Source organism: Jaculus jaculus, chromosome 5, assembly GCF_020740685.1.
Source record: "Jaculus jaculus isolate mJacJac1 chromosome 5, mJacJac1.mat.Y.cur, whole genome shotgun sequence".
In the NCBI taxonomy this organism is placed as follows: domain Eukaryota; kingdom Metazoa; phylum Chordata; class Mammalia; order Rodentia; family Dipodidae; genus Jaculus; species Jaculus jaculus.
Window position 1 is genome coordinate 166,982,610 of NC_059106.1, and position 27,408 is coordinate 167,010,017.

Consider the following 27,408-nt stretch of genomic DNA (forward strand, 5'->3'; position numbering starts at 1 on the left):
GAGCGCGCGGCCCGGGGATGCTGGATGTGTCGCGATGGCCCCCGCCATGCAGTCGGCGGAGATCCAGTTCGCTCAGCGCTTGGCGTCCAGCGAGAAGGGCGTCCGCGACCGAGCGGTGAAGAAGCTGCGTCAGTACCTCAGCGCGAGGACGCAGAAGGAGACAGGTGCGCGCCGGGGCTCAGCCGGTCACATGGCGCCGGGCCGGGTCGGCCCGGGCGGGGGATCCGGGGGCGCCCGGGCTCACGTGGGATCGCTTGCACGAGTCGTCCGTCTGCGGCGCTCCCCAGGGCCGTGCACAGTGGAGGCGGGCCCGTGGGTCCGGCGTGCGTGTGTATGTGCGCGCGCTCAAAGTCCACGGAAGGTGAGAAGTGACCCGGGCTGTTGGAGGCTCTGGGTCTCTGATTCCCGCCTTCCTACGACAGCGCCTTGGCGTGCTGGGATGCAGGAGAAGGACAGTCAGCATCCTTGTTATGGAGGAGATTGAGCCGTGAGGTCAGGGGAGAACGGCAAGTGGAGCAGAACCATGTGTGGATGCAGGGAAGGGAATGAGGACTGGGCATGGGCCGCCCGAAGTGCAGGGAAGAGCCCCTCTGCCCACAGGAGGCCTCTCCGGCCCATGTGCCAGTGAGATCTCAAAGGGAGGCTGCCAGCCGTGCAGACGCAGAAAAAGAGCTAAGCATGCCTGGGAACGGGGAAGCCAGAAAGTTGGCGAGGAGGGTGTGTGCGGAGATTAAGTTGAGAAAGTCAAGTGGCCAGACTGCCCCCGGCTTATTTATAACATGGATTTTAACTACATTGGAGTGGGTTGAAACGTTTTACTGGATTTGTTTGTTTGTTGTGCCTTTCAAGGTAGGACCTTGCTCTAGCTCTGGCTGATCCGGAATTCACTGTGTAGTCTCAGGCCGGCCTCGAACTCAACGATCCTCCTACCACTTCCGAGTACAGGGATTAAGGCGTCCTCCACCATCCCTGGTGATTTTACTTTAGTGATCCCAAATGGGGTCTGTAAACACGTGGGTGGGCACTCAAGGTATGGATGGTAACGTTTACACCAAGTTTGCTGATGTGTGATTTAGTTACTGGAAATAGGCCTACCTTTGAAATCTGTTTAAAACAAGAAACAGTGGGGTGTTGTGGCTCACACCTATAATCCCAGCACTTGGGTAGGCCAGGCAGGATTGCTGCAAGTTAGAGGGTAGCCAGGACTACACAGCAAAGAAGCGGTCTTTAAAAAAGGAAAGGAGCTGGGCATGGTGGCGCACGCCTTTAATCCCAGCACTCGGGAGGCAGAGGTAGGAGAATTGCCATGAGTTCAAGGCCACCCTGAGATGACAGAGTCAATTCCAGGTCAGCCTGGACCAGAGTGAGACCCTACCTTAAAAAACAAAAAAACAAACAAAAAAAAAAAAGGAAAGGAGGCCGAGCTTGGTGGCACGCCTTAATCCCAGCACTTGGGAGGCAGAGGTAGGAGGATTGTCCTGAGTTTCAAGGCCACCCTAAGGCTACATAGTGAATTCTGGGTCAGCCTGAGCTAGAATGAGACCCTACCTGGAAAAATAAAAATAAAAAAAGGAAAGGAGATAACTTTTGTGAGATGTCTGGTAGAGGCATGAAGACCAAAATTCCTGACTTCATTACTCCCTTAGAATTTGAGTTTATGTTCAAATATTCAGGTTTCCTGTGTGTGCTAATGGTTCCTAAACCTAAATTGCTAGCCTGGGCAAGCCTTTCCTACCCTACCCTCTGCTCAAATATCTACTGTTCGGCTGGCATTTCACCTAGGTGTCCTATAGCCACCTCACTCTCAGTGCCCCAAATCCCCAAAACCTGTTCTCTCCAACTGCATCTGGCTTACGTGGGTCCTGGGGAAATCGAACCTGAGTCCTTTGGCTTTGCAGGGAAGTGCCTTAACCACTCCAGCCCTCGAATTCTGTTTTAACCCAAGTCCCCATATCTTATTTGGTCCCCCTACTGATCTCGTCACTCCATTTGTATCCCCTAAATGGCCTCCACAAACCAGCCCAGGTCACCTTCCTAAAATAAATCTGATAGTATCAGCCACCTTCCTAGAAATTCAGGGTCTGTATGTCTTGTATACAGATGTCCTCATCTGCTCTTCTGCCTAAGTCCGGATGTAACTGCTTCCTGCTTCATCAACAAAACCCTTGGTGGTTTTAAGGGTATCACACAACTCAGACATCCCTCCTATTGCATTGGCTTGCTCTACAAAGAATCCCATGCCTTCTCTTCCCTCCCAGCCCCCCCCCCACACACACACAGGGTTCTAAAACACCACATCTTTATTGTAGCACTTAGTTCCTTTTTTTCTTTTCTCTGTTTTGGCAGGGCTTGAGGTGGGGACTGACTGTACATGCACACACCACAGAGTGCAGGTGGAGATGAGAGGGTCACTTTCCTGGCCACTTCTTGCCTTTCCATCTGGTTTGAAGCAGGGTTTCTACTGTGCTCTTTGCTATACTGGCTATGTGCTTTCAGGAAAATTCTCCTGCTCTGCCTCTATCTTGCTGTCAGCATCAGTGTCTTGGGATTTTTACTTCTTTTTTTTTTTTTCTTACCCCTCCTTTCCTCTGCCTGCCACAACTTTTCACTTGGGATCTGGGCATTGAACTAACTCCTTCTTGAGCAGCTTGCAATTTGTCTACTGAGCCATCTCCCCAGCCCAAGTTCGAGGGTTTTTTTGTTTTGTTTGAGAGAAAGAGAATGGGTGCACCAGGGCATCTAGCTACTGCAGACAAACTCCATGGAATTGAACCTGGGTCCTTTGGCTTTGCACGCAAGTGCCTTAACCACTAATCCATCTCTCCAGCCTGGCTTTTGTTTTATGGAGACAAGGTCTCAGGTAGCCCAGGTTGACCTCTTCTCTATAGCTAAGAATGGCTTTGCACTCCTTATCCTCCCTGCCTCCACCTCTGAACGCTGCTGTGTTGTTTCTTGATGAGCTTCCCTCGTTATCCATGTCCCCAACCCTGTAAGTTTCCATTTCCTTTTTAGATGGGGGGAGGGAGAACAAACAGCCATAGGGAGGGTCTGGCTGGGTACAGTAGGAACAGGCAGACAGGTGCAGCACATCTGGACTGGAGATAGCCAGCCTTTTGCTCAGACCCCTTTAGGGAACAAGTCCAAAACTTGGAACACTGAGATGGTGAGGTTGCCTGATCAGCAGGGTTATACTAGTGCCCCAGTGTTAGCCTCGTTAGCACCCATTGCAGGAGATACAATAGGCCTTCAAAAAAAAAAAACAACTGCAGAATGAAATGTCTTAGTAATGATGGGATGAGAGAAACAAGGTCTGTGGCCCAGCTGTTCCCCACTCAGAATAGAGACACAAGTTTGGAAACGATTTGGCCAGACTCGTTTGAACCGCATTGACAGGCTTCCCAGCCCCCATTTTGGGGAATCTGAGATTTCAGTCTTACTTTCAGTCTTACATGTAGTGTTCTGTCCTCAGCATAAATAGATGGCTCTGTGGTCTTTAAAACCAGTTGGAGATCTGTATAGTGTCCTGCTTTAATGTTGGAGTTCCGTTCCCACCATCATAAAGCATCCTTGTCCGTGGTTTGAGTTCATGAAAGCTCCCATGTCCTAATGTGCAGCACGCATTTATGAAGCACAAACTGTGTGCTGGCTTCTTTTTCCCCTAGAGGCAGGGTCTCATACCAGCCCGGGCTGGATCCTCCTGCCTCAGCCTCCCAAGCACTGGGAGTAAAGGTGTGTGCCGACACACTTTTTTTGGTTTTTCAAGGTAGGGTCTCACTCTAGCCTAGACTGACCTGGAATTCACTATATAATCTCAGGGTGGACTCAAACTCACAGGGACCCTCTTACCGCTGCCTCCTGAGTGCTAGGATTAAAAGCGTGCACCACCACACTCTGCCATTACTTCCTTGTTTTTGTTTTTTTTTGTTGTTTTAATTTATTTATTTGCCAGGGAGGGAGGGAGGTAGAGAATGGGCGCCCCAGGACCTCCAGCCACTGCAAACGAACTCCAGATGCATGCACCACCTTGTGCATCTGGCTAACGTGGGTCCTGGGGAATCGAACCTGGGTCCTTTGGCTTTGCAGGCAAATGCCTTAACCACTAAGCCATCTTCTCCAGCCCTCACCCACATTTTCTAATACTGCACCCTTGTAAGTGGCTAGGGCCTCGCCAACACTATGCTCCCACTGTATTTTGTTGTCCTCCTATGGTATAGATGGGATTTGGAGCTCTCCTGCTCCAGTCCGTTAGAATTGACTCTTCCTCTCTCTACCACATCCTACGCTTCCTTTGCCTGTGATATGGTGGGTTATCCAGAGACAGCATATCACGTATTGCCACCATGAGTGCCACACTCATGTCCTTGCCTGGGCCATCTAGAGAATTGAGAATGCAGTTAAGTGTTAGAGCACTTACCAAGCATGTACAAGGCTCTGGGTTCATTCCCCAGCACCCCACACACAGGCGTGTGGAGATAAATATACACTATGCTTTCTTGAAGTGATAAAGGCCAGAATGAAGAAGGTGGTGTGATGACATGCTCTTCTGCAGTTCAGTAACCACCAAGCCATGTGTGTAGGAAAGGACTGCAGGGTTACACGTCAGACAGCCAAAACTAATCTGGCCTGGGGGCAGCTTTTCATGGATGTTGGAGAATTGAACCTAGGCCCTGTAGACTTTGCAAGAATGCACCTTTTATGGCTTAGCCTTCCTCCCCAGGCGCATGCGCGTGCGTGCGTGCGTGCGTGCGTGCGTGCGTGTTACACTGGAGAGAGTTAAGAGTTAGCACTTCACACTTGCAATAACATTGGATGGTCAAGAGAACTTGGGGCTCTTCAGTCACCAGCTCCTCAGAACATCTGGCTGGTTTTAAGGGGAAATGAAGGACAGCTCTGTGCAGGAGGCAGCCAGTGCTCCAGGACATTTCCCTAGAGCAGAGGCTTTTTCTCTGAGGAGGGAGGGCTGGCCACTTGTCTTTTCTCCCATTTGGCACAGTCCAGTTGGTCTGCATTCCCTCCACAGCCCTGCCCTGAAACCCTATAGCTAGCCCTGAAGGGAATGGCAGTGCGGCTGCCAGTCACAGAGCGGAGTGCCCAGCACTGACCCTGTGCGGATTCCAGCTCCTTAATCCTCTTTGTGCCTCTATAGCCTCAGCTCTCCACCTTATGGAGAGTGTGTTTTAAGTGTCTCTTGCTGTCACATTAGCTCTCTCATGCATTCCTTTTTGTGGAAGACTATTTCAAACAGATGAAGTGTGTCCACATCTCTCTGCTGTGGAGGTTCCTTTTGACTGGCGGGGTTGTCCAGGATGCCCCTTCTGACTAGGCTTGTGTGGCAGATCTCTTTTAGCATAGCCACAGTGCCGTCGTTACGCTGGAAAGAAATTCCTAACCAGGCAGGTGGTGTATGGCAATGATCCCAAGAAGAAGCAGGGATGTTCCAAGTTTGAGGCCATCCTGGACTGCAGAGTAATGAATGGGCCAGCCAGACCTACATAGCAAGGTCCTGCCTCAAAAAAAAAAAGTCTTAAGCCAGGCGTGGTGGTACACACCTTTAATCCCAGCTCTCAGGAGGAAGAGATAGGAGGATCGCTGTGAGTTTGAGGCCACCCTGAGACTCTAGTGAATTCCAGGTCAGCCTGGGCTAGAACAAGGCCCCACCTTAAAACAAACAAACAAAAAAAGCAGTCTTGATGCCATGAAATATTTAGTGTGCTGATTTTTTCCCACTATCTTACATATTTTTATGAAGATCCGAATCCAAATAAGAGTCCTTTAACAGATGTATCTGCCAACTTAAATTCTTTGTGCTTTTTCAGCATCTGTTGAATGGTTGTCCATGTAACTTCCAGTCGATCAATAGATTTGGGTTGTTGGTCTGATTTCTGCACTTTCAAATTTTTGGTGTCTTGTCATGTAATGTTTGAGCAGCCCCCATTCTTTCCCAGTCACCAATTCTCTAGGGGAGTGTGCAGTCTTTGAACATGATCAAATATAGATGCAAGTTTCCATGACTGCAGGTGGCCAGGGACTGGCTGTGTAGTCACATTATCAGCAAGTAGATCCCAGGCCTGACTCAGTGCCAGTTGGCACATCATCTCTAACTAATGTGACTATGATTTTTTTCTTATCTTGGTGTGAAGTAGAAAACGACCAAATGAAACAGATGTACCACTGTAAGGTTGTTGTTATGAGAAAGGTCATTAGTAAATGAGAAATCAGTCTATAAGATAGAGTAGGCCTGTTCTAGACTTAAGTCCATTTACCAGGGCTTTTAAATCTTCTCGTCCTCTTGTAGAAGGTTGGTAGCAGGCTTGAGGATTGCTGGGATGTAGCTCAGTCAGTAGAGTGCTTGTCTAGCTTGCAAGGCCCCTAGGTTCTAGTCCCAGGGCTGTGTTAAACTAAATGTGGAGACAGGCACCTATAATCCTACGAGGTGGGGTTTCAAGGTCCCTTGGCTTCATAGTAAGTTTGGGGTAGCCTAGGGTAGATGAGGCCCTGTGAGAGAGACAAAAAGAAAGACATACTTGAGCTGGGCGTTGTGGTACACACCTTTAATCCTAGAACTCTGTAGGCTGAGGTAGGAGGATCACTGTGAGCTCAAGGCCACCCTGAGAATACTTCATGGTGATCTAGAGTGAGACCCAATCTCAAAAAACAAACAAAAATAGTTTGGCAGCACTCCTGAGGGCAATTCTGTCCCTTCCTAATAAAATACACGTAGTTACCATTTGTAACCCATGTCAACACTAAGGGCTCTGACATCATGGTCCCGAAGCCTGCATGCTCGGCCAGAGAGCACTGGCCTCATTGTGTTCGACTCAGCACATACTTCCTGCACCTGGAGTGGGCCCAGGGGCTGCGGGCTGGGGGTGGCGGGTCAGCAAAGATGATGAGGGAGAGTGGGGCCTTCAAATAGGGTGAGAGCAACCCACTCAGGGCATGCCACTTAAACCAGGTTAAACTGCTCAGAAAGTGATGGCTGATGCAGGAAGGAGATTAGGGACAGCCATGTTTCCCTCTTGCAGGAGCCTTAAAAATGTCACTTCAAGCCGGGCATGGTTTACATGCTTTTAATCCTAGTACTCTGGAGGCAGAAGTAGGAAGATTGTTGTGAGTTCGAGGCCACCCTGAGCCTACATAGTGAATTCCATGTCATCCTGGGCTAGAGAGAGACCCTACTTGGTGGGGGGGGGAGTCACTTCAGGGTTGGAGAGATGGCTCAGCAGTTAAGGCTGCAAAGCTAACGACTGGATTCTATTCCCCAGTCCCGTGTAAGCCAGATGCACAAAGTGATGAACTTGGCTGGTCTTGTGGGTCTCAGGTGGCTGTCAGGAGCCCTGCAGCATCAGCCTGACAGCCTCGTGTTCCTAGGAGGGGGGCTCCATGTGGTTGTACTCGGTCAAAACCAGTGGAAATGTTGGTGTTCAACAGAGAAGACTTAATGGGGAACTGACCCTGGGTGCATGGTCACCTCCTGCTTGCTGCCTTCCTTGGCTTGGGTGGAAGGGATGGACCCAGAGCACACAGTGTGGGTTAGTTCTTAAGGTCACACTTGTTACCACTGCCCTTGGCTGACAAAGTTGCATCTGTCATGGTTCATGAGGTTCGCCTGGAACATAACGAAACATGTACCTCCGATTTAAAAGAGAATTTGCAGGCAGAGGGGAAGTTGAACGTATGTGGTAGTGTGTCGCCACTGCTGTGCAGCTGCGCTCTTGAAGAAAGAACTGTGTAGACTCTGAAGTAAGACTGGTGTGCTCTTGCCCTGCAGGAGGTTTCAGTCAAGAAGAACTCCTGAAACTGTGGAAAGGACTCTTCTACTGCATGGTCGTGCAGGACGAGCCCCTTCTGCAGGTAACCCAGCCCTGCGTCGTGTTCCTGGACCTTTGCTGTCGACGGATAAGAGACTGCCATTCATACTCTGTCGCTCTACTAAAGAGGTGGAAGAGACGTGCTTCAAGGAGCCGTTTTCTGACCTCTTGTCCACACAGAAAGGGATACAGGCACCTGCATTTAGGTCATGTTTCAGATATAACGGACACAATAAATCATAGCTTTCCTATTTCTGTCATTTCATAGTTCCCATGGTAGGTTTTACATGTTGGCTTTTGTTGTTGTTTGGATGGTTGGTTCTTTTGATTTTCAAGGTAGGGTCTCCCTGTAGCCCAGGCTGACCTGAAATCCACTATGTAGTCTCAGGGTGACCTCCTACCCCCACCTCTCCAGTGTTGGATTTAAAAGGCATGTGCCACCATGCCCGGCTACATGATTGATATTTTTAAGTTTCTATTTCATTTTCTGTTGAGTTTATCTTCAATAGTCAGAAGGCACAACAGGAGTGCTAGTCAAGACCCAGGAGAACCCGGGGTGCAGACAAGGCAAGGCCACCTACTGAGGTTCAGTTTCTGCAGAGAGCAAGCAGCCAGGCCCTACAGCTAAAGCGCTGTGTGAGCTGCATTGATGACCAGGCAGCACTGGCTAACCTTCATCCCTGTGCTGAGCCCTCTACCAGCTACTGTAGGAAAGCTTTGTCCCAACGTCTGAAAGCAAGACTACTTGTGTGGCTCACAGTGCACAAGCCCTCATGGGAATGTCTACTGTTCCGGGTTTTCGTGTGCAGGCCATGGAGTATAGTGACTTGTCTCAACTCACTGCCTCTTCTGAGCATATTTTGAGTAGGCTAGCAGGTCAGATTATATTCAGGAGTACTAAGCAGCAGCTTTCGTGGAAGAAGAGGACCAATAAAAAGGAATGCCATTTTCAAGAAGAGGCCCTATTTGTGTTCCTGGTAGAGAAATTTCTGATCCCACCATCTGGAGAGAAAGCCCCGGTGTCCAAGCACCAGTGAGATGACACTGGACATACATACGTAATTTATTAGGAAGAGAGGAAGGCAGATAGAATAAGACATGATTTTAAAATATCTTTAGGAAACATTAAAGCGACGTTTTTATTGATTGAATGTGAATAGACACACGAGGGCCTCCTGTCGCTGAAAATGAACTCCAGGTGCATGCACCACTCTGTGGATCCAGCTTTACGTGGATACTGGGAAGTCAAATCCAGGCCGTCAGTCTTTGCAGCCAAGTGCCTGTAACCGCTGTGCCATCTCTTCATCGCCCAGAGGTGCCTTCTTAAACATGCAGCTTAAGCTGTTCCAGAAACATACCATGCTAGCCCAGAAGCCCACTGAAACTGGAGTTTCGTGTTTTGTTGAAGCCTAGTTACTCAACGACAGCCCTGGGTAGCAGTGCATTGAGGACGGAAGGCACAAGCTTTCCCACTAGCAGGAGGGAGGAGGTGCAGGCCAGAGTTTCTAGCACACTTAACCACCTAATTTTCTCTCCAACCCATCTTTGCAGGAGGAACTGGCAAACACGATCTCCCAGCTCATCCATTCTGTTAGCAACACAGACGCTCGTAAGTCCTGGTCTTTTATCACTCAGAACCTCCTTGTTCCTCAGAGTTAGTAACTTGCCTAGGAAACCTAGTCTCCTTCAGTTGCACTTTTCTGGTGACTCTGATACATGAACATACTACTAGTTTGTGTAGGTGTCAGGTGGTAAGCAGTTGTTCTGGATTATTTGAGGTTGGGGCTCACTCTTGCCCAGGTTGGCCTTGAACTCACAGCAGTCTGATCCCTGGAGTGCTGGGGTCAAAGGCATGTACCACCACACCCTGCCAATTGTTACCTTTTTATATTTATATTTTTTAAATTTTTATTTATTTGAGAAAGAGTAAGAGGCAGATAGAGAGAGAATGGGCATGTCAGGGCCTTCAGTCGCTGCTGTCGAACTCCAAATGCATATGCCACATTGTGCATCTGGCTCATATGGGTCCTGGAGAATCAAACCTCCATCCTTTGGCTTTGCAGGCAAATGCTTTTTACCACTAAGCCAGCTCTGAAGCCCAGTTGTTGCTTGTTTAAGTACAGTAGGATTGATATTGACTGTTAAGAGGGCAGAGAATCACTTGACACCTCAGAGACTAAAATCAATGATCCTGCAATCTTCAGGTTCAAGTTACTCAAGCGTTCTCAGAGGCCAAGGTTGACATCCATTGTGCATATCATCTCTCAAGCAGATGTGCCCAAGATTAGCGCCATCGTGGTGATAAATAGAGGATGTCACTGGTGGTGATAAATGATTCTCTGCGAAAAGACAAGTCAGGTTTCTGAAGCAGTCTTGCTTACTTACCATGGAAGAGAAAATAGGGTGAGTTCCAATAGCACTTCTGACTGGAGTGACCTCAGTAGTTCTGACATCTGGCTTATGAAGAACAGATTCAGTGAAATACCAGCACTTGTGAGGCTGAGGCAGAAAGATTCTGGTTTCCAAGCTAGTGTTGGTTTCATAGTCAAATCATATCTTAAAAAGGAGAAAAGAATTGTCCAAAAAAGCAATGAATTAAAAGAGAAAAGATAAGAAAAATATTCAAATTTTAAAGTGCTAATTTTGCCGGGCATGGTGGCACATCTTTAATCCCAGCACTGGGGAGGCAGAGGTAGGAGGATGACCATTAGTTTGAGGCCATCCTGAGACTACAGAGTGAATTTCAGGTCAGCCTGAGCTAGAGTGAGACCCTACCTTGAAAAACCAAAAGTAATAATAAATTAAATAAATGAATAAAAAAATGTTATTTTGGTTAGGTGTGGTAGCACACACCTTTAGTCCCAGCATTCAGGAGACTGGAATAGGATGATTTCTGTGAGTTCAAGGCCAGCCTGAGGTACACTAAGACACCCCCCCCCCAAAAAAAAAAGCCTAGTTTTGTGACTCCAAAGAGAAAAAGATGGGCTGGAGAGATGGCTTAGCGGTTAAGCGCTTGCCTGTGAAGCCTAAGGACCCCGGTTCGAGGCTCGGTTCCTCAGGTCCCACGTTAGCCAGATGCACAAGGGGGCGCACGCGTCTGGAGTTCGTTTGCAGAGGCTGGAAGCCCTGGCGCGCCCATTGTCTCCCTCTCCCTCTACCTTTCTTTCTCTCTGTGTCTGTCTCAAATAAATAAATAAAAAATTTAAAAAAAAAAAAGAGAGAAAAAGACAATATTTTGTCCAGCGGCACACACAGGTGACACCAGGCACCAGAAAAGAAGCTGAGTTGTTTAAGTGTTCAGTAAGAGCGATGGACTTGTATTAGTTGTTAGGGATGAGTGTGGTAGAAAGGTCTGGAAGGTATGGGTCAGGGAAATACCAATTTTAGTAGAACTGGGGCTTCAAGGTATACAAAGAAGTAGTTCCCTGGGGAGCATTCTGACTGGGAACTACCAGCCTTCTCGTTACTGTCATGGCTTTGGGGACTTTTGAGGGGGGAGGTAAGGTCTCACTCTAGCCCAGGCTGACCTGGAATTCACTATGTAGTCTCAAGGTGGCCTCGAACTCACGGTGATCCTCCTACCTCTGCCTCCCGAGTGCTGGGATTAAAGGCGTGTTCCACCACGCCTGGCTTTTGGTTTTTCAAGGTAGGGTCTCACTCTGGCTCAGGTTGACCTGGAATTCACTATGTAGTCTCAGGGTGGCCTTGAACTCACAGCGATCCTCCTGCCTCTTCCTCCCGAGTACAACACTAGGTTCTTTGTCTTCCCTCACCTAGCCTGTGCTCCCATGCTCCTGGAAGCCAGGCGTTCAGACCCTCTCTTCCCTGCAGAGCACCTGTTCGTTCAAACCTTCTGGCAAGCCATGAACCGAGAGTGGCCGGGGCTGGACAAGCCGCAGCTGGACACGTTCGGCATGGTAAGCTCGGCACGCTGCGCTGCGCTCGGGACGCTACTCGGCGCTTCGTGCAGACAGCGCCGTGGCTGAAGGCCGGTGGGGCCTGGGGATGTAGCTCAGCAGTGCAGCGCTTGCCTGGCATTCTTGAGGTCAGGTTGCAGCATCGCAAAGAAAGATGAAAGAGAAAAAAGCACCAGGACGCCAGGCGTAGTGGCAGTGGTCATTAGACAACATGGAGGATGTGCTGAAGGCACTTCTGCCCCAGTCTCTGAGCTGGAAATGAGGGTGGGGACCATTAATGATCCTTGGCTTTTAGTTTTTGGAGTTCAAAGTTTGGGAAGAGCCTCACCATGTTCCCCAGGTGGTTCCTAGCTCCTGGTTGGGGATAGGGCACCACCTGCCTGGTTAAATGTGCTTGCTTTGTGGGACTCAGGCTGCACCGGTTTCATTGGTCTCATTCTCCAAGCTGATTAATTTTTTTTTACTTTCCTTTTATTACATAATTGCTGTTTAGCTGATCCGCCTTGTCTTGAGGCAGTCTTTTGAAGTTCTAAAGCAGAATGGCTGGGAAGAAAGGTTGGTAAACTATTTGAGTTAGCTGTGGTGACATTAAAAACTTGAAAAACGGGCTGGAAAGATGGTGGCTTAGCAGTTAAGGCACTTGCCTGCAAAGCCAGAGGACACAGGCTTAATCCTCCAGGTCCCACATACGCCAGATGCACATGTGGTTCATGTGTCTGGAGTTTGTTTGCAATGGCTAGAGGCCCTGGCGCACCCATTTTCACTCTCTCTCTTTCTCTCTCTAGTAAATAAAAATAAATTTTTTTTTTTAATTGGAAAAGGGCTGGAGAGATGGCTTAGCAGTTAAGGCACTTGCCTGCAAAGCTTAAGGACCCATGTTTGATTACCCAGTACCCACAGAAAGCACAAGGTGGCGCATGCATTTGGAGTTTGCAGTGGCTAGAAGCCTTGGCCTGTCCATTCTCTCTCAAATAAATAAATAAAGCTCGTAAGACACCAGACATGGTGGCGCACGCCTTTAATCCCAGCAGTCAGAAGACTGAAGTAGGAGGGTGGCCGTGAGTTCAGGGCTAGAGTGAGTGAGACCTTACCAGCTTATAAAAGGGCTGGAGAGGTGGCCCAGCGGTTTCCTTGCAGAGGCTACTGGCCTGAGTTCACTTCCCCACTACCCACATAGAGGTGCACATGCCTGCAGTTTGTAGCAGCAAGAGGCCCTCGCACGTGCCCATATCCACACACCCACTCTGTATCTCTCTCTCCTCTTGCAAAGAAATAAATGTGTTCAAAAAGAAATTAAAGGCTTGTAAAAGTAGAGTTGTGTGAGCCCCTGGACTTAATCCCTAACGTTGCACGAAAAAAAAGAAAGAAAAACTGTCACTGTGTAGTGCCATGAGAAACAGTGTCCTTACCCAGTAGAAACTAAAACTGGAGAACCTAGAGGGGGCCTAAGTAACTGCCTTTTCCCCTGTTTTTATTTGCCTGTTTTGGCTTTTTGAGGTAGGGTCTCTAGCCCAGGCTGACCTGGAATTCACTGTGTAGTCTCAGGGTGGCCTCGAACTCATTGCAATCCTCCCACCTCTGCCTCCTGAGTGCTGGGGTTAAAGGCGTGCCTCACCATACCCGGTGCCTTTTTTCTCTTGTAAAGCTGTCTGGGCCATGCATTGATTCTAATTTAGTAGAAGCAATAAATTAAATGTTTTATCTGTTCTTGGAGAGAGTGAGGTGTCAGCAGATTGGTTGGTTGGTTTTTTTAATATGTCTTTTGTTTTTTTTTCTTCAGCCAAATCAAGCTTTTTCTCGACATCCTAGTGAAGGAGCTCCTGTGTCCTGAGAGTCAGTCTCCGGATGGAGTGAGATTCCACTTCATTGATATTTATCTGGATGAGCTTTCCACTGTGGGAGGGAGAGAGGTGAGGAAACAGACACAAACTGCAGCATTGTGATGCTCGGGAAGCTGTAGAGACATGACACCAGTCAATGGGACATGTGCACAAATGCCCACAAAACATGTATGTGGCAGTGTATCAATGAAAACAGAATTGAGGGGCTAGGATAAGAATGCTTGCCACTCAAGCATGAGGCTGTGATTCAACCTGAGTTCAATTCCCCACTTTCCCCACCCATGTAAGCAGCCTATAATCCCAGTCCCATAGGGAGTGGAAGCCGGAGGATCACTGCGGCTCACTGCTTGGCCAGTTTGAAAACAGGAGCTCCAGACCCAGTGAGAGACAGATGGGTGATAGGAAGATAGCCAACTGCATACATGCACACCAGGCTCACATATCTATGCACATGCCAACAAGGTGGAGAAAGCAGAATTAAACTATGCTGTGGCACGTTCCTAGTCATAACAACTGAAGAAGCCGAGACAGAGGGAGATTCAGCTCAGGAGTTCAGGGCCAGCTAGAGGCTAGACCCATTGCTGTGTGTGCTGTGCGGACCTGTAATCCTAACACGGGCAGGAAAATCTTGTATTCTGTGCTGGAGAGATGGCTTAGCAGTTAAAGCACTTGCCTACGAAGCCTAAGGACCCAGGCTCAATTCCCCAGAGCCCATGTGTAAGGCAGATGCACAAGGTGCCACCTGCATCTGGAGTTCGTTTGCAGTGGCTGGGGACTCTGGTGTGCCCGTTCTCTCTCTGTCTGTTCACTCTCAAATAAATAAAATATTTTCAAAGAATTTTTTGTAATCTTGTATTTCAAGCAGTCATCCTAGGCTGCTTTGCAAACCCCCTGTCTTTAAAGGGGGGAGGGCTTGCTCAGTGAGGAGAGTGCCCACCTGGCAGTGCACACCTGAAGTCCTGACCCTCAGAAGGTGGAGGAGAATCGGAAGTTCAGAAACCAGCCTGAGCTACATGAACCCTGTCTCCAAGAATAACAAAATTCTGAGGAGAAGCCTCAGGATAAGCTGGGTGTGGTGGTGTACATCTTTAATCCCAGCAGGGTAGGAGGGTCGCCATGAGTTCAAGGCCACCCTAAGACTACATAGTGAATTCCAGATTAGCCTGAGCTAGAGTGAGACCCTACCTCAAGAAAACAAAAGAGAAAGAAAGAAACCAAGCCAAACCTCAAGGTATATTAAGTGCTTTCAAAGCAGAAGGGGGGAAAGAGCCAATAAAACTGCAAATTATAGGGGTTTTCTGGGTTCATAATCCTGTAAGTAGATACAAAGCTGAGAAGAAAAGTGTGTTTTTAGTATACAAATGATTATCTGAATTTGAGAATATGAATAGCTTTTACTTTTCTCTTTGACAAATGTTCTGTAGTGAACATAGATTTTCTTTTACAAAAAGAAAATCTAAATTACATTTAAAAATAGGAATGGCTGCCAGGCATGGTGGCACAAGCCTTTAATCCCAGCATTTGGGAGGCAGAGGTAGGAGGAGGATTGCTGTCAGTTCAAGGCCAGGCTGAGACTACATGGTGAATTCCAGGTCAGCCTGGGCTACAGTGAGACCCGGGGGTGGGAGGCAGACATACATGGGTGATTTGGGAATTGAAGGCAGACAGGCAAGCTTTGTGAGAAAAATGCCTTTAACCACTAAGCCATTTTCCGTTTTCTTTTTTTCCAGGTAGTTTCTCACTGTAGCCTAGTCTCAGGGTAGCCTGAAGCTCATAGCCATCCTTCTGCTGGGATTAAAGGCGTGTGTATCACCATGCCCAGCTTCCACCAAGCTATTTTCCCAGCCCCTCCACGTAGAACTCTTTTTTGGTTGGGTTTTTGTCATTGTCGTTTTTCCGTGCTCTTCTGAGGGTACCCAGGGCTGTGCTACGCCAGTGCTCACCACCACACCACATCCAGCCCTCCCAGAAGCCAGGCCTGCATGTTGTACCACACCACTGGTGTCTTTTGGTCATAGAGTAGCCCCGAGCCTGATCCAGGCCTCTGAGCAGTTCATTCAGTGTGTGTGTCTGGATTGTCTGAGATCTAAGACTCTAAAAGGAGAAAAGACTTTATTTTTCCTCATTCACTTTTCCCTGTATTTTATATCTGATTTACAGCTTTTAGCGGATCAGAACCTCAAGTTTATTGACCCATTCTGCAAAGTTGCTGCCAAGACCAAGGAGTAAGTGACTTTCATGTTTGTTTTCACTGCTTCGGTGGTACCTGTGGGAGGGGTCTGTGCACAGTGTGGGACAGCCGGGACACTTGTCCAGACTGAGAAGCATCGCTTCCTTATCCCTAACCAGACCTTTCAGGTCGGACACGGTAGTGCACACTTGGGATCCCAGCACTCTGGAGGTTGGGGCGGGAGGTCACCTCGCAAGATACTGTTCAAGGAAGGAAAAGAGAAAACACAATGGGCACTCATTAGTAGTGCAGCTCTGCCGGCTTCAGTGTACGGCCACTTGCTCCAGGAATCCTCCCACGTGTAGTTTGCCTGCTGTGCATCCGTAGGTAACTTCTGACTGCAGTGAGCCCACACGAGTGTCTTGGGACTCAGGTGCCTGCTAAGCCATTGGTGCCCCCCCCCCTCAGGTTCGGTTCCGGCCAGGCCGCAGCTGTACACACGGTGTCCCCGTGCTCCTCTTCCGCTCTGCTCCTCTCCACACACCGTCCAGGCCGTGCGTTTTAATCACGCTCTCTCCACTGTGTTTCTACCCTCAGCCACACACTGGTACAGACTATAGCTAAGGGTGTTTTTGAAGTCATTGTAGATCAGTCTGCTCTTGTACCTGAAGACACCGTGGAAGACCAGAAAGCCAAGCTGTGTGACGACGGCCTCTCTGAGGACAAGACCTCTGCAGACAAGATGGTCTGGGAAAAAGCAGTCCAAGGAGAGAAGGCAGGTGAGAGGGTTTCCTTGAGCATTCATTTCTGTTCATCAAACACTTCTTGTATGTGTGTGAGCAGTTCACTGCATTCAGCCTTGAGGTAGTTGGTGGGAGGTATCCTTGTCTTAGACCTAAAAAAGGGAGTGAGATACATACATTAAAAGGCTGTTGCCGGACGTGGTGGCGCACACTTTTAATCCCAGCACTCGGGAGGCAGAGGTAGGAGGATCACCGTGAGTTCAAGGCCAGCCTGAGACTACATAATGAATTCCAGGTCAGCCTGAGCTAGAGTGAGACCCTACCTCGAAAAACCAAAAAAAAGAAAAAGGCTGTGGACCAAGACCGTCATAAGAGGAGGAAAAGATCATGACATCAAAATTAAAAGAGAGACTGATTGAGGTGGGGAGAGGATATGATGGAGAATGGAGTTTCAAAGGGGAAGGTGGGGGGAGGGAGGGTATTACCATGGGATATATTTTTTTTATAATCATGGAAGTTGTTAATAAAAATTTGGAAAGAAAAAAAAAGCCTGTGCACGTCAGGCCCCAGCACCAGTCACATAAACCCATTTACAGTCTGTCCCCCTAGCATCCCGCCCTCCTGGAGGGGTGTGTGTGAGTTGTATTTAAACACTGAGTTGGACATGTACCTGTGAGAACTTCTCACAGGAGCTCTCTGTGGTTAAGAATATGCCTACACGTCTGTGACTCTCTCAGACTCAGATACTTTCAGAGTTGTGGGGGGGGGGAGAACCTGTTTATTAGTAAGGTTTTCTTTTTGTGGTACTGGGGCTAAAACTTGGGACCTCATGTGAGTATTCTATCACTGAACCACATTGCTCAGCCCCTTTCATATCTAAATTCCCATTGTGGGGGCTGGGAAAGGTGCTTGCTTTTGCAAAACCTGCCAGTCCAGGTTCGGTTTTCTAGTACGTACCCACATAAAGTTAAGTGCACAAAGTGAAAGTTCATCTGGCCTTGGCGATCCTTCTACCTCTGCCTCCCAAGTGCTGGGGTTAATGGCATGTGCCCCCACACCCAGTTTGCATTTTATATTTTTGGACACAGTCAATGGAAGTAGTTGAAAATCCAAAAAGCTCCTATGTCTGAAACACTTCTGCTTCCAAAGGTCAAGTAGCAGGTGCCTGACCAGAGAATTGATTTTCACTCTGATCCTAGGCATCTCCTGTCTCTGTCCTTTCTCAGAACTGGAGCCGCACAAGCCCAGGTCCGGCCTGCTGTGGCCCTTCCTCGCGGCCACAGTGTGCATGTGGACAGTGGCGGGGCAGCAAGAGAGGCAGCGGGCTCGGTGCTGTGGTTGTGCTCACTTGTGCACCCGAGCAGACTGCTCTCTCCAGAACATCTGGGAATTACAAATGGAGGCACAGTGGTTTTCTCCTTGCAGTTGCTTCCTCCGGGACGCCCGATGACACATGGCTTCCCAGGCGGCCGTCACTAGCACATCTTGTTTGTTCTTGGTTTTGTTTGGGGGAACTGAACCCAGAACCTCGAGCACTGACACTGGTGCGTTCTTGAGTGTCAGCACTTTTCTGTCGGTGTGTTTTGACAGCACTAAGCCAGTGTCTCAGGCACGGAGGCGGTGGTGGCGGAGAGGGAGACGACAGTGCGGCCTGCAGAGATGCGGGGTCACGTCTCCAGGTGAGGGCAGCTGTTGCTTTTTATAGAATGCAGATTTGCCAGGGGTGGCCCAGCTGAAGAATTAGGGTCAGAGCTAATTAAGCCACAGGACCTGGTGTATAAAGCCCTTTATAATCCCTTCTGTAATTAATGTCACCTGTCTTAGGATAAGCTTACTTGAAACGAGTGGGATTTGGGCCTAGCATGTTACATAATTACAATCCCGACACACAGGAGAGAGTGGCTGAAAGATCTTGAGTTCAAGACTAGCCTGAGAAAAGGATATATTCTGAAAGATACTAATCCACATTTTTATCTATATAGATATAGGTAGCAAAATTTGGTCTTGGTGAGCTTTTGTTTGTTTGTTTTCTGAAGTAGGCACCCAAGCTCAAGCTGACCTGGAAATCACTCTAGTCTCAGGGTGGCCTCGAACTCACGGCAGTCCTCCTACCTCTGCCTCCCGAGTGCTGGGATTAAAGGTGTGCTCCACCTCACCCGGCAAATATTCTTACTCATTTAATATTTATTTATTTGAGAGAAAGAAAGAGTGGGTGCTCCAGGGCCTACAGGCACTGCAATCAAACTCCAGACACTTGCACCACCATGTACCCCTGGCTTACATGCGTACTGGAGAATTGAGCCTGGTTTCTTGGGAACTTCTCAGGGAAGCAACCGCTGAGCCGTCTCTCCAGCCCCACATTTAAATTTCTGTAGGCGCTGGGCATGGTAGCTGCTAGCATGGCGTGTGCTTTTAGTTCCAGTCTCCTGAGGCTGATACAGGAGGATTGCCATGAATTCACAGCCAGCCTGGGCTAGAGCGAGACCCTGCCTCAGAAACAGAAATAGGCTGGGCATGGTAGCACTCCTTTAATCCCAGCACTTAGGAGGCAGAGGTGGAAGGAACGTAAGTTTGAGGACAGCCTTGGCTAGAGTGAGACCCTACCTCCAACAAACCAAAACTAATAAATTCCTATAATTGGCTCTACACAGTAAAGCTGGCTCTCAGGGTACTTCCCCAGATTAGTTAGGGTTTATTATTATTATGATGATCCTTATTTTGGGGGGGGGTGTAGATATGGGCATGCCTGGGCCTCCAGCCACTGCAGATGAGCTTCAGATACATGTGCCCCCTTGTACATCTGGGTTATGTGGGCCCTGGTGAATTGAACCTGTGTCCTTTGGCTTTGCAGGCATACACTTTAACTGCTTTGCCTTCTCTCCAGCTCTTATTTTTGGTTTTTCAAACTAGGGTCACGCTCTAGCCGAGGCTGACCTGCTGGGATTACAGATGTGTGACTTCGAAATACAGATTGGAAACTAGACAAGTTTTAAACAAAAGCTCACCAGGCCACTTCTTTAATCCCAGCACTTGGGAAGCTGAAGTGGGAGGATCACTGTGAGTTGGTGGTCAGCCTGAGACTGCATAGTAAATTCTGAGTCAGCCTGAGCTAGAGCAAGACCCTACCTCAGAAAACAAAAAACAGGGGCTGATGAGATGGCTTAGTGTTTAACTGCTTACCTGTGAAGCCTAAGGACCCCGATTCGAGGCTCAATTCCCCAATACCCACGTAAGCCAGATGCACAAGGTGGCGCATGAATGTGGAGTTTGTTCTCTCTCTGCCTCTTTCTCTGTCTTTCTCAAATAAATAAATAAAAATAACAAAGGAAAACAATAAAAAAATGCTCACCAAGACCAAATTTTGCTACCTATATCATGCCATAGTTGGTGGAGATGGGGTTGCTGACCCACCCAGCTTCTAAAACTGGGAGCTGCCTTTCTCGGGTGGGGCTCATCCCCTAGTTGCCAGTCTCCATAAGACCAGTGTCCCAGTTCCAGATAGGCCACATGGTTTTGCCTTCCCTTATGTTTTATGTCTCTTCTTGGTAGTTTGACTATAAGGCTGTTGCCAACCGACTCCTGGAAATGGCCAACAAGAAAAACACCCCTCCCTTCAACCGGAAGCGACTCTGCAAGCTGATTAGAAAGTAAGCAGCGGTGAGGGTCTCTGCAGCCCATCTCACTGTGCGTCCCTGCCGGCTCCCCTCTGCTTCTCTGTCCTCTACATTTTGTTTGTTTGTTTGTTTGTTTCTAGGGCAGGGTCTCTCTCTAGCCCAGGCTGGCCTTGAAATCACTGTGATCCTCCTACCTCAGCCTTGCCAGTGCTGAGAGTAACAGCACGCACCACCATTTTGCGCTGTGTAGCACGCGCGCAGTGGCTGAAGGTGGTGGAGAGGCAGCCACACCTAGGGCTCCCAGTTCTCGGCTAGTGGCGCCTGCTTACGGCTGCAGGCAGTGGTGTTAGTGCGCTGCTCTTGTGCCAGCTGTTGCCCTACTAAGTTAGGTAGGGGTTTAGTCACCTAACCTTCACCCTCACTGTCCAGCCATGGTGTGACAAATGGGTCGGCTCCCTCAGTAGTTAGTGCTGGTGACACAGGGACCACCGTAACCATGGATGCAGTTCACGAAGGTTCCGAGATGTGCGATGGCCAGTGAAGAGTGACGGCTGTCCTGTCACGTCCCTTGTGTGAACTCCACACTGATCTGAGCTCCATCCTTCATCTTCTCTTGTTAAGAAAACCTTAAGAGAGGTCTGGAGAGATAGCTTAGCTGTGAAACACTTGCCTGTGAAGCCTAAGGACCCCCCAGTTCCAAGCTCGATTCCCCAGGACCCACAATAGCCAGATGCACAAGGGGCGCATGTGTCTGGAGTTCGTTTGCAGTGGCTGGAGGCCCTGGCACACCCATTCTGTGTCTCTGTCTGTCTCTCTCTCTCTCTCTCTCCCCCTTTTTTTCTGTCTGTCACTTTCAAATAAATAAATAAAAATGAACAAAGAAAACCCTAAAAGAGGGCATCTGAAAGCCAGGCATGGTGGTGCACGCCTTTAATCCCAGCACTCTGGAGGCAGAGGTAGGGGAATCGCCATGAGTCCAAGACCACCCTGAGACTACATAGTGAATTCCAGGTCAGCTGGGCTAGAGTGAGACCCTACCTCGAAAAACCCAAATAAAAAGAAAGAGAGAGCGCATCTATAACTTCCCGTGCTTTAGAGCTGGTCATTGGAAGCTGGAGAGGTAACCACTGTGGTGATGGAGCTGACCTGACTTCAGCGCCCTGCCCCGGCCATCATGCACCTCCACACATCCTACAGTCCCTCGGCCCTGCTCGTTTAGTTTGATGCACCAAAATGCTATAAAGAGAATCCCACTTAGGTTCTCCCCTGGGCATAAACAGAGCTCTGAGTTCTTTCTGCCTTCAGGAAGACACTGGATCTCATGGTAGTTTCATATGCCAAAAGAAGCTCTTCGGGCACTGTGCCCTTTGTGCAGTGGATGGGATCAAGGGTGCCTTTGTCCTAGAGTTCTTACTTCCTGTCCCAACATGTCCCCCTGAGGAGAGCAAGAGAAGAGCTTTCATCCAGATTGCTTATTAGAAGTCTACATAGTGAATTCCAAGTCAGCCTGAGCTAGAGCTCGAAAACCAAAACAAAAAAAGAGAGAGATCTAGACCTTGTGTCTGGAACTCTCTGAGCACCCATGTGTACTCTTTTTCAGGTTCCAGGACCTCTCTGAAGGTGAGGAGAGTCGGGTGCTCTTGCCTAATGTGGTCCCTTGCCAGCTGTTGGGAAACAAGATCTCGGCAGGCTTCGCAATAAAGTGGTCCACAGGATGGGCCAAGCTAGTTTCACCTGGCACACACAAGCCAGCCTGGAAAATGCTACAAGCTCAGGGTCCCTTTGCCCACTTAATCCATCAGGCACCTCTCACAGTGCCAGGGCTGTGCCAGGCTGTTCTGGGGTGGAAGGATTGGCTTGTTGTTGTTTTGACAAGGTAACTTTTTGCTGGGCTAGAAAGATTCTAATTGGGTACTTTGTGGAACAGAAAAGTCTGATCTGTCAGGGTCCCTTGGATTTGTTTTTAGGATCCTGTGTCCCTAGGAATGGTACTATAAGCTTGGGGGCCATCTGATCAGGCTGATGAGCTTGCTCCCCGTCCCCTGATCACTGGGAGAGCTCAAAGCCAGGGGGAATGGGGAGCTGCCTGTCCTGAGAAGCCACCAAGTAGAACGAAGAGCATGTTCCTCTTAGCAGCCTTTAGGTTGCATTGGAGAAGCAGTTGCCGATATTGTTCATGAGGCAGAATTTAGGCTCGGGGGGCTTGAGGGTGGCTCAGGGAAGGGTCCGGCACCCAGGATGCTACACCACAAGCAGGAAGCTAACCAGTATCCCGTTGGCTTCTAGCAGGCTGCAGATCTCAGCGCAGTTTTGCTAAGGACATTTCTACTTACAAAGATGCCCAAGCTCCCTGTCAAGGAAAACACAAGAAAAAAAGAAAGAAGCTTTTAGAGAAAGCTGTCTCAGAGGAGAAAGGTAAACCGAAAGCCTAACATTAGAGAAGCCGAAAAGAAGGGGCCACAGGTGTGGGCAGGGGCCGGTGGGCACAGGACTGGGACACTTGTCAGCAGCGCTGTCATGAACCTGCCCACCACCTTTCTAGTCTGGGCCTGGGGAGGTGTTTTCTGTTGAGGCACTAGTCTGGCCATATTCATCCCGTGGCATCTGCTACTCCCTGGAAGCTTTAGGAGACACAGGGAGAGAACACAGTCACAAAGAGGTGCTGCCCATTGGGACAGGCCTTTCATTTGGGGGGGGAGGAGTTTTATTTTGGGGTGTTTTTTTGTTCTGGGAATAGAACTCAGGGCCTTCTCGTGTCAGCACATATTGTCAGTGACTACGTTCAGCCTTGGAGCCGAGCTTTCATTGTTGCTCTGCATCTGTGGGTCTCTGGCCTCAGAATTGTTGAAAACCTGCCTGCCTCAGTCCTATTTCTACTGAAATGGACTGTGGGGGTTTCCAGCCACAGAAGGCTGATGTGCCAACCATACTCAGCAGATAATAGTCACAAGATCCAGGGACCAGAGATGTAGCTCAGTGGTAGAACACCTTGCTAACGTGTGTTAGAGCCTGGGTTCATCTTCAGCACTGGGGTGAGCAGGGTTGGAGAAGGTCATAGGCACAGCAGCTCACGCCTGTAATACCAGCACTTGGGAGGCTGAGGAAAGAAACACAGCCTGGGCTGCTGTGTTAGCTACTTCTCTTGTTGCTATAATCAAATACTTAAGGAGGAGGAATCGTTTACCTTGGCTCACAGTTTTAGGAGACAGGCCATCGTGGTGGGGAAAGTGTCGCAGCCAGAGCAGTGCTCGGCTCAGTGTGGCAGCCAGGCCGTAGAGCAGCCTCCTGCCATCTGGGCAGTCCAGGAAGTCGAGGTGGCACAAAAGCTGCAGGTTGTATGAACCTCAAGACCCACACTCAAGGGCCTCGGGTCCTCCCGCTGTGCCCCACTTCCCGAAGACTCCACCGTGCCCCACGTGGAGAGGAATTGCTCAAGCACATGAGCGCTGGGAAACTTAACTGCAAACCCTAAAACTACACCGTGAGGCCCGTGTCACGCAAAGCCGGCGTGGAGCGATGCCCGTGTTCCCCGGCCCGCAGCCTGTCTCGGGGCCCCTGGCAGTGGCGGGGAGCGTGCTCATTGTTCTCCACCCCTACAGGAAACAAAGCGTGTCTTGGTGATGAGGGCGGCGAAGGCAGCCTTCAGAAGAGGAAGAGGAAAAGGAAGAAGAGGAGCCACTTCCAGCCCGAGACTCGGGGCCCGGGGGACGCTGCTGCCCCAGCACAGAGCAGCGTGGGCAAGCCTGGTGCCGACCAGGGGCGCCCTCCACAGCTGTGTGCAGCGGAGCCTGCGGCAGAGGCTGCGCCCCGCTCCGGGGAGGGGAGCTGCGTGAGGCGCTCCCCCGACACTGCCACGCACAGTAAGAGGAAGCGGCCAAGGAAGAGAAGCCTGAAGGCGCACAGAGGGATCTGGAAGTCCAGGTCCACTCTGGAGAACATGCCAGACAGTGACCTGAGCAGCGGGCTTCCTCAGTGCCCTGCTGCCAGTGCTTCCCCAGCAGAAGGTGTCCAGGTCCTGAAAAAGAAGCCGAAACTTGCAGCCCTCCCTGTCAACGGAGGTGACTTGGCCACGCTGGCCTGGCCTTCCATACAGAAGGCAGACCCCCCAACAAGCCCAGAGGAAGAAAACAATGTCCAGAGCACCCTGCCCCAGTGCAAGAGGTTACAGAAGAAGAAGGCAGAGTCCAGCAGCCTTGAACTCCACGACCTGTCCAGTCAGAAAGCAGCAATCTTGAAAAGGAGGAGGAAAAAGAAAGCATCAGGCTTGGCAGAGCAAAACGGAGTGCTCGGGTCCAAAGCTCAGGTAAGGTGGGGCGGGCCCAGAGCATGGGTGCCAGGTGCTCAGGAGACTGCTGCCGTCTAGGGGCAGGGGGTAGGGGCAGTCGGGCCTCATGTCAGCACCACTTAGAATACACTGCTTTGCAACGACCCTCACCACAAATAAATGGCAGGCTCCTGTCACAGCAGCCAAGTAGGACGCGTGCTGTCTGCTCCCCGCTGCCACTTCCCGCGCTCCTTCACCTTGCACTGCGGTCGGGAAGGGTCGGTGTGGCGTGCACACAGCCCTCCCTGAAGTGTCGGTTGTATTCCTCATCCCCTTGGCCAGTCCAGCCCCCCTGGCAAAGCAGAAGCCCAGGGCTCTTGTGGTTGTTGCGGAAAGGGCATTCTGCTTGGTCATCTGTCTTCAGTATAGTGGTCCAGATCATGTGTCATGGCATGCACACCACCCATGCACTCACTGTACCCACGTTTGCTGAGTAGGGGTCGAGTTGGGCGGTGGTAGGTCTGGCATGGAGAAGGCTTGCTGACTCTGTTCAGCGTCAGTATTGGCACGCACTCAGTAGTGCTGTGACCCCAAGACCTCTGTCTAGCTCGGTGAGTTCGTGGCCAATAAAGAAGAGCATTGAGAGCCGGGTGTGGTTGCACCCACCTGTAATCCCAGCACTAGGAAGGCAGAGGTAGGAAGATCGCTGTGAGTTTGGGGCCAGCTTGGAACAATAGAACCCAGTGGCTGACCTTGACCTCCTTTCCAGCTTCTTACCTTGTCTCAGCAGCCAGTTTGGGAGAGGATTGGGATACTTGCTAAGTAATTCCCAGGGCCATGGGACACCACTGCTATCCATGCCAGCACAGGGGCCTCTGGGGCAGTGGCCACCCTCAGGTATTCCAGAGGGAGGCACTCAGGTGCTTTCCAAAAGCACCCACTTGGCGCCACTGCACCTTGCTTCCCAGGCTCAGAGACAGAAGCCCTGTATGCCCAGCCTGGAACCCCATGGTGTATGCACACAGATCACAAAATGAGTTACTGTTCAACAGGTGGACCTTGAAGAAAAATACTCAGAACATGTGGTCTGCATTTGAATAAGATAGGAAAAAGCAGGGTTAGCCCTGAGAAGTCATTGTCATTCCTATTGGCATGGTGCCATGACGAAGTGTTGTCTTGTGTAGAGTGTGCAGCAGTAGGCGCCAGGCCAAGGGGCTGAGCGCAGGTCAGCTCGGTAGCTCTGCCACACTGTCCTGCTTGTCTTCACGTGTGCTTGGGCCTAGCCCGACGTGAAGTAACTCTCCCTTTGGCTTCTCACCCGCTCACAGGAAAACAGGACTCCAAGCCCGCTGAAGAAGCTGAGGACAGAGAATGACTTTGTGAAGTTTGATACGTCCTTCTTAGCAAAGCCCCTGTTCTTCAGAAAAGCAAAGAGTACTGCCACGAGCCCCCCACGTCCTGCTGTCCAGGTGAGCTCTTGGCATACCCTCCACAGGGCTCACTCAGAAGGGATTTAGGTTCTGTTCACAGAGGGTGGGAGCCCCCAGTCTGCCTGGGCCACACCCTGAGTGGGTCTCTAATCCACTCAGGCCATTGTCACAGACTTTGCCTTGGGTGTAGTCTAAGCAACTGCAAGTTAAATCTTAGAAACACTGAGAAAAAAATGTGGTTAGCGACTTGCCCTTGTATGTCATGAGTAGTAAATTTGGGGTTTCAAATGTCCTCATCTTTACTTCCTTCACTGGAAACAAAACCCTGTGACTGATGGTGAAAGGAGAACTGTTTTCCTGGTGCCCAGTCCTGCCTGACCAGCTCACAAGTTGGGAGAGATGTGTGCAAAAGCGCTTTGCAAAGGCCACATGCCTAACAAGTGTGATATCAGGTCCTGACGGAGACTGTGCATCGTGGCGCTCCGTTAGGCCGTGGTGTTCAGGATCAGGAAGCAGACTGCAGGGTCCTCCTCAGTGAGTTCCAGAAGTTCCCACAGGCAGCCCAAGCACCTGCCTTACAACGGTTGCCCCTTTGTTTCTTCTACAGCTAAGGAAAACACCTCCCAGCTCCAAGAAGGTCACCTTTGGGTTGAGCAGAAACATGACTGCAGGTGAGTCACTCTGTGTGCTTCTGGGGAAACGTCCTTACGTAAAGTTGGCTGCAGCCAGCTCCATCCCCTGAAGAAGGACCACAGTGACAGGAAGCCAAGGGCCTTCATCTCCCTGGCCACTCCTGTGTGGGCAGCACCTTGTCCCTCACCTCTCAGTGCTGTTGTGCAGAATCCAGGGCCGAGGGCCAGATCTCCGGGGATTTCCTGAGGCTGCCTGGCAAATGATGAGGTGCGAAGCCGTTTGGCCGGGTCCCTCCTTCAGAGGCTGTTTGAGAAAGCCCTCCCCCTCAGCTGCAGCAGCTCTTCCCAAGAAGAGGAAGGGCATCCCCGCCATGCTGCTTTCATGGTGATGCCGCCCATTTTAGTTTTTCGGTTTTGTTTTGTTTCAAAGAAGCTGATGAGCTAGTTTAAGTTTATGCTGAGTTTAAGACTTGACAGTAGAGACCAGAAGTGAGTGGATGTGTGTGAGGCATTTAAGGAGCAGAGGCTGCAGGAGGGAGTAAGGAGTATGCTTGCCTCTGCTAAGCGGCCTGGGCTCTAGACAAAGTGGAGGGACAGAGTAGGCATGACACCTAACTAACAACCTTACTTTCCTTTGGGACAGAGTTTAGGAAGACAGACAAGAGTATCCTGGTCAGTCCCACAGGCCTCTCTCGGGTAGCCTTCAACCCTGAACAGAAGCCACTCCATGGGGTGCTGAAGACGCCCACCAGATCCCCAGCCAGCACTCCCCTGGCAACCAAGAAGCTACCAGCCGCCACTACCCCACATAGAAGGCCAACGGCCGCGGACTTCTTCTGAGAACCAGTCCCTTTTTAAAGACTGCTTTTATATTGAATGTTCTATATAAATTATAACTTTTCAATATAGGCTTTTTATTGTTTTATAAATCTCGGTGAGTGGGGCACAAGGTTCTGAACGTGAGCAGCTGGGGCTGCAGGTCATGG

At 49.9% G+C, this 27,408-nt stretch overlaps 1 protein-coding gene across 2 annotated transcripts; it reads left to right on the top strand.

Annotated features, from left to right (window-relative positions):
* Rrp1b (ribosomal RNA processing 1B) lies at positions 1-27,326 on the top strand. Of its 2 annotated transcripts, none has more exons than XM_004654614.2 (16): positions 1-164; positions 7,772-7,854; positions 9,363-9,420; positions 11,643-11,728; positions 12,222-12,283; positions 13,509-13,638; positions 15,730-15,794; positions 16,337-16,518; positions 18,073-18,161; positions 20,032-20,129; positions 21,697-21,716; positions 22,383-22,511; positions 23,696-24,399; positions 25,689-25,829; positions 26,398-26,461; positions 27,066-27,326. In XM_004654614.2, exons 1-16 carry the CDS (start codon positions 35-37, stop codon positions 27,260-27,262), a joined length of 2,238 nt encoding a protein of 745 aa, XP_004654671.2. In that variant the 5' UTR covers positions 1-34; the 3' UTR covers positions 27,263-27,326. The 2 variants fall into 2 exon arrangements, with proteins under 2 accessions (XP_004654671.2, XP_045007120.1); XM_045151185.1 differs by having other exon boundaries at positions 22,386-22,511.
* The last annotated feature ends 82 nt before the right edge of the window (positions 27,327-27,408 follow it).

Bases quoted from the DNA above. Each gene is read 5' to 3' on its own strand.
- Rrp1b (XM_004654614.2), top strand. From the start codon at position 35: ATGGCCCCCGCCATGCAGTCGGCGGAGATCCAGTTCGCTCAGCGCTTG. The intron at 18,162-20,031 runs GTGAGGGCAGCT...TCTTCTTGGTAG, and splicing joins ATGCGGGGTCACGTCTCCAG to TTTGACTATAAGGCTGTTGC. The intron at 21,717-22,382 runs GTGAGGAGAGTC...GTTGGCTTCTAG, and splicing joins GTTCCAGGACCTCTCTGAAG to CAGGCTGCAGATCTCAGCGC.